This window comes from Sinocyclocheilus anshuiensis, unplaced genomic scaffold, assembly GCF_001515605.1.
Source record: "Sinocyclocheilus anshuiensis isolate Anshui unplaced genomic scaffold, SAMN03320099.WGS_v1.1 scaffold480, whole genome shotgun sequence".
NCBI classification, from domain to species: domain Eukaryota; kingdom Metazoa; phylum Chordata; class Actinopteri; order Cypriniformes; family Cyprinidae; genus Sinocyclocheilus; species Sinocyclocheilus anshuiensis.
The window spans coordinates 489,099-495,784 of NW_015555743.1; the positions used below are offsets into that span (position 1 = coordinate 489,099).

Genomic DNA, 6,686 nt, shown 5'->3' on the forward strand with positions numbered 1-6,686 from the left:
ATCCTCCAGGATGTTAGAAAAATATGTATTGTTATTATTATATTATTATTAATATTAATTACATCCTCTAGGATGTTACAAAATATGTATTATTATTATTATTTATTTATTTTACAAAATATGTATTATTATTATTTATTATTATTATTATTAATATTATTATTATTTACATCCTCCAGGATGTAAAAAAACATCAATAATAATAATAACATAATACAAAATATGTATTATTATTATTATTATTATTATTATTATTATTATTAATGTTAATGACATCCTCCAGGATGTTAGAAAAATATTTATTATTATTATTATTACATAATGCAAAAGATGTATTATTATTATTATTATTATTATTAATATTAATGGCATCCTCCAGGATGTTAGAAAAATATTTATTCATATTATTATTATTATTATTAATGTTAATGACATACTCCAGGATGTTAGAAAAATATTTATTCATATTATTATTATTATTATTAATTACATCCTCTAATATGTTAAAAAAAAAACATTTATTATTATTAATAATTACATAATACAAAATATGTATTATTATTATTAATTACAACCTTTAAGATGCTACAAAAACATTTATTATTATTATTATTATTATTAATGTTAATGACATCCTCCATGATGTTAGAAAAATATTTATTAGTATTATTAGTATTATTATTAATTACATCCTCCAGGATGTTACATTCATTTATAAAAACATTCATTCATTTTATGTTATTTTTTGTTATTGGCATTCTCCAGGAAGTGAGATAATTTTAGTAGGAAATCAGCAGCACAAATATTATCCTCAATGCATCTGTGATGTTGTGTTGCATTATCGCTGGTTTGTGTCACTAAAGCATTCATCTTATTTGACCAAATGGCGCAAATCAGTTTGAATGCTTAAAATATAAAAAAAAAACAAAGTGCAATGATAATGAAGTTATAATGAATCAAATTGGAGCATCTGAGCAGATTTCTGGCAGTCTTACATTAATAACTTCCCTAAATATTACAATACTCATTTACAAACAGTTCAGATGGTAATAAAAACTAGATGAGCATCTTGTGATCTCACCGAGACATTGGCGAGGCACGTCTCACAGGAAGTCATTGTGTTGCATGCTGGGACGAGAAAGAAGAATAAAAACATACAGATCAGACAAATCACTGACATTAAATAAATAAATAAAGAGCTGAATTTGGCCAAAGATTTGTCTAGATGATCAGACGGCTGATAAAGCAACACATAACTTTAATGCTTAATTTAGTGCGACCATAAATACACCACATCACATACTGGATGATTAATATTAAACATACCCAATCAATTATGGAAATATTATAATACGTAAATATTAATAATAGTAATATACATATACTATAATAATGACAACATACTTACATGTATTCATATATTTACATACATATTTATATTACAAGCATTTTCAAGCTGCAAAATAGAGAGATGTGATTAAAAAGAAGAAGATAGAAGTAAAAACATACGTTTGTGAACAGGTGGAATTGTTGTTGTTTTCGCCTCAGAAACACGGAAGGCGACACACATCAGCAGAAAGCCCAACATCGACGCAAACACTCGCGATTCGTCCATATCAGAGACGATTTGAAGGTGTGTACAGCAGACGAGTGTTGGGTTTCTATCTGAGCTCTGAAATCTTCCTTTCAACAACACAAAGATCCCCAAAACCGTCCTCAACTAGCCGCTAAAGCTATCAAGCGATCGACACCGGAAACACAACAACGCACTGCTGCTTTCAAAATAAAACTCATCTGAGAACTCCAGAAACGAAAGCGTGATCAGCGTGTCATTATCATAAAAGCATTTCCGCCACGTAAGAAAACAAAAATCACTCTTTGATTAGTCAAAATTATGAGATGAAATGTCGAAATTATAACATGAAAAGTCATAACTATGAGGTAAAAAATCGGAATTATTAGATGAAAAATTTAAATGATAACATCAAAGGTCATAATTATGAAGTTAAAAATCGAAATTATGACATTAAAGACGAAATTATAACATGAAAAGTCATAACTATGAGGTAAAAAGTCATAATTATGAGAGGAAAATTGAAATTATAACATGAGGTCATAATTATGAAGTAAAATGTCGAAATTATGACATTAAAGACTAAATTATAGCATGAAAAGTCATAACTATGAGGTAAAAAGTCAGAATTATGAGAGGAAAATTTAAATTATAACATGAGGTCATAATTATGAAGTAAAATGTCGAAATTATGACATTAAAGACTAAATTATAGCATGAAAAGTCATAACTATGAGGTAAAAAGTCAGAATTATGAGAGGAAAATTTAAATTATAACATCAAAGGTCATAATTATGAAGTTAAAAATCGAAATTATGACATTAAAGACGAAATTATTACATGAAAAGTCATAACTATGAGGTAAAAAGTCAGAATTATGAGATGAAAAATTGAAATGATAACGTGAAACGTCATAATTATGAAGTAAAATGTCTAAATTATGACATTAAAGACGAAATGATAACATGAAAAGTCATAACTATGAGGTAAAAAATCGGAATTATGAGATGAAAATTTTAATTATAACATCAAAGGTCATAATTATGAAGTAAAATGTCGAAATTATAACATTAAAAATGAAATTATAACATGAAAAGTCATAACTATGAAAGAAAAATTTGAAATTACGACAATAAAAAGTCAATATTATGAGATAAAGGGCCCATTTTTAATAAAATTATTTTAATTAAAAATATATATTCTCATAATTATGACTTTTTAATTCATAATTTCGACTTTCTAAGCCATAATTCCGATGTTTCATCTCATAATTCTAACTTTTGATCTCGTAATTATGAATTAGTGTGTCAGTTTCGACCTTCTAAGTCATAATTTCAGCTTGGTATGTCAATTCATCGTTTCTAGTCATAATTATGACTTATCAAAGCATGGTTATTTATTTATTTTTCTTACATGGTAAGGGCTTCCACACTAAACAGACCCAAATGTAAGTAATTATGAAAAATAATCATGGTGTTACTATAGTTTTTTTTTTTTTTTTTTTGGGTGGGGAAAATTTTTTACAGTATTATTCTGTCATTTGGGGTATCACAAATGAAGGCCTCCATAGAAATGTCTAATAAGGGAACTACTAACTTACTTAACATGATTTTTTTTTTTTTTTTTTTTTTTTTTGGTCGTGGTAAAATCTTTTGGCTCACATAAGAAGATGTAGGTCAGCACCTCTCAGCCTGGTGTTTATGAGCTTTTGTGGTTTTTAATGCTAGTATAGAGAGCACTGGTATATTTCATAAGGATCTCTCTCTCTCTTCTGAAGGATAAGAATCTCGAGTCGTGTTTCTCTGTAGCTCAAGACTCTCGATGCCACTTCAGGTTCATTGTAGGATTTATTAATGCATTCTTGCACCTGGTCCTCCTGAAAAGATGAGAACGATGCAGCTTCTTTGAAGAAACCCCCCAGGTGTGTTTAGAGCTCAGGATTTCTTCCCAAACGAACACACTGGACTGGATCGAACTGCTTCTAATAGTTTGCCAAGCCCTGTCTAGCAACAAACAAAACAAGCAAATTAATAAAAGCGCACACATTTTACAGAACCGTCATATGTAATTGGCTTTGGTAATTATTTGTAGATTTCATTTAGCAGATTACACTTTTATGAAAGTATTTGCAGTTGGTTTGTATAATGTGTCATTATGGACTGAGTTTTTGTTGCACTTACATGTTTTGACCTGCAGGTGTATGGCAGGCCGGTAGGTCCAAAAATAAGACTAATAACTTGTTGCGGGAAGGCAATATACTATTGCCAGGAGCTACTGAGTTTGCCACAACTCACCTTCCTCACACGGCGGGCGACTCACTCTCCTCAGCTGGCGACTGACTTTCCTCACACGGCAGGCGACTCACTCTCCTCAGCTGGCGACTCACTCTCCTCAGACGGCGACTCACTCTCCTCACACTGCGGGCGACTCACTCTTCTCACACGGCGGGCGACTCACTCTCCTCAGCTGGCGACTCACTCTCCTCAGCTGGCGACTCACTCTCCTCAGCTGGCGACTCACTCTCCTCAGCTGGCGACTCACTCTCCTCAGCTGGCGACTCACTCTCCTCAGCTGGCGACTCACTCTCCTCAGCTGGCGACTCACTCTCCTCAGCTGGCGACTCACTCTCCTCAGCTGGCGACTCACTCTCCTCAGCTGGCGACTCACTCTCCTCAGCTGGCGACTCACTCTCCTCAGCTGGCGACTCACTCTCCTCAGCTGGCGACTCACTCTCCTCAGCTGGCGACTCACTCTCCTCAGCTGGCGACTCACTCTCCTCAGCTGGCGACTCACTCTCCTCAGCTGGCGACTCACTCTCCTCAGCTGGCGACTCACTCTCCTCAGCTGGCGACTCACTCTCCTCAGCTGGCGACTCACTCTCCTCAGCTGGCGACTCACTCTCCTCAGCTGGCGACTCACTCTCCTCAGCTGGCGACTCACTCTCCTCAGCTGGCGACTCACTCTCCTCAGCTGGCGACTCACTCTCCTCAGCTGGCGACTCACTCTCCTCAGCTGGCGACTCACTCTCCTCAGCTGGCGACTCACTCTCCTCAGCTGGCGACTCACTCTCCTCAGCTGGCGACTCACTCTCCTCAGCTGGCGACTCACTCTCCTCAGCTGGCGACTCACTCTCCTCAGCTGGCGACTCACTCTCCTCAGCTGGCGACTCACTCTCCTCAGCTGGCGACTCACTCTCCTCAGCTGGCGACTCACTCTCCTCAGCTGGCGACTCACTCTCCTCAGCTGGCGACTCACTCTCCTCAGCTGGCGACTCACTCTCCTCAGCTGGCGACTCACTCTCCTCAGCTGGCGACTCACTCTCCTCAGCTGGCGACTCACTCTCCTCAGCTGGCGACTCACTCTCCTCAGCTGGCGACTCACTCTCCTCAGCTGGCGACTCACTCTCCTCAGCTGGCGACTCACTCTCCTCAGCTGGCGACTCACTCTCCTCAGCTGGCGACTCACTCTCCTCAGCTGGCGACTCACTCTCCTCAGCTGGCGACTCACTCTCCTCAGCTGGCGACTCACTCTCCTCAGCTGGCGACTCACTCTCCTCAGCTGGCGACTCACTCTCCTCACACGGCGGGCGGCTCACTCTCCTCAGCTGGCGACTCACTACCACCGTGTGAGGAAGGTGAGTCGTGGCAAACTCAGTAGCTCCTAGCAATAGTATAGTGACTTCCCGCAACAAGTTATTAGTCTTATTTTTGGACCTCCCGGCCGCCATACAGGTGGCGTTTCGAGTGCTTCGAATCAGTGAGTCATTTTGCGAAGCAACTTTAATAACTTTAGTTTCACCCACCATCACCAATCAGAATGATTATATTCGAGTACTATACGTTTTTAGCATGAGAAAAGAGCAGTATTTATGAAGTTCTTAGCAATGCATATTACCTAAAAACGAGGCTGTAATGGATAGATTTTTTTTTCTTCAGTCCCTCACAGCCTCATATTCAATCCAGATATTAAATATTAGGGGTGGGGGGGTGAAATAAATTCACATATGAATTGCGATTCAGTCTTCTTGCGATTTGCATCGATTCACAAATTTCCAAAATCAATTTCCTAGTTAATATAATAAAAACAGCAACAGCAATGGAGGGGAAACAAATACATCCTACAGTATTTTCAGCTAGGGCAAGTTTGGAAAATATTATATTACAGTAATTATTGATCTTTTGTTATATCACCCTGGATAAAATCTGTTGAGAAATATGTTTTTGCACACAGAATGTCGTGAGTACATCTTACGAAAAATAACCATGGTTTTACTACAAATAAAATAAAATGTGATATTTTATAAGACGGAAAACACACAGAGTGCTGGATTAGGTGAATATTTATAGTAGAATGTGCCAGAACGTTCTTCAGTTAAACAAGGAGAAAACTGAAGTCATTGCATGTGGAAACAAAGATGAAGTTTTCAAGGTGAATGCATACCTTGACTCTAGCCTAACAACTAAAAATCAAGTCAGGAATCTTGGTGTGATTCTGGAGACAGACCTTAGTTTCAGTAGTCATGTCAAAGCAGTAACTAAATCAGCATACTATCATCATACTATCATTAGATGTTTTTGTTTCCAGTCAAGACTTGGAGAAACTTGTTCATGCCTTTATCACCAGCAGGGTGGACTATTGTAATGGTCTCCTCACCGGCCTTCACAAGAAGTATAGTATACTTATTTTAAACTAAAAAAATAAGAAAGTATATTTTTAGTCTACTTTTTATGTACTTCTCAGAAATGGGCTTTATGTACTTCTCAGAAATATACTTAAAATGACATTTAAGTATACTTGACTTGCAGCCTACTTAGAAAAAGTCTAAATATATTTGAGCTATAATTGTGCTCCGAGAATCCGTGTTTTAATTGTTATACTGTAGGGGGCGCTAGTACACATCTTCTGTGCAGAATTTCCAAAAAACACAAGTGAAGAAGAAACCGAAACAACAGATGCTTCCACGTGTAATCTAACATGATTCATCAGACATAAAACAGCATCAAAACTGTGTAACGTTGATGTAATGTCAACCAATCAAGAGGTAATAATGAATTTTGATTATCGTTCTGAATCCAATTCATAGTCTTTTTTTCAGCTTTTTGTTCAAAATGTT

The 6,686-nt window shown here is 36.8% G+C and overlaps 1 protein-coding gene across 1 annotated transcript in view; it reads right to left on the reverse strand.

The window, feature by feature from the left end:
* The window catches only part of LOC107673342 (pituitary tumor-transforming gene 1 protein-interacting protein), a 28,342-nt gene extending 26,560 nt beyond the window's left edge, over positions 1-1,782 (reverse strand). The window contains exons 1-2 of the mRNA XM_016466889.1: positions 1,510-1,782; positions 1,082-1,128 (exon numbers count right to left, since the gene is read on the reverse strand). Coding sequence (XP_016322375.1) covers positions 1,082-1,128; positions 1,510-1,615 — 153 coding nt within the window. The 5' untranslated portion in view covers positions 1,616-1,782. The remainder of the gene's footprint in view (positions 1-1,081; positions 1,129-1,509) is intronic.
* Positions 1,783-6,686: the final 4,904 nt, after the last annotated feature.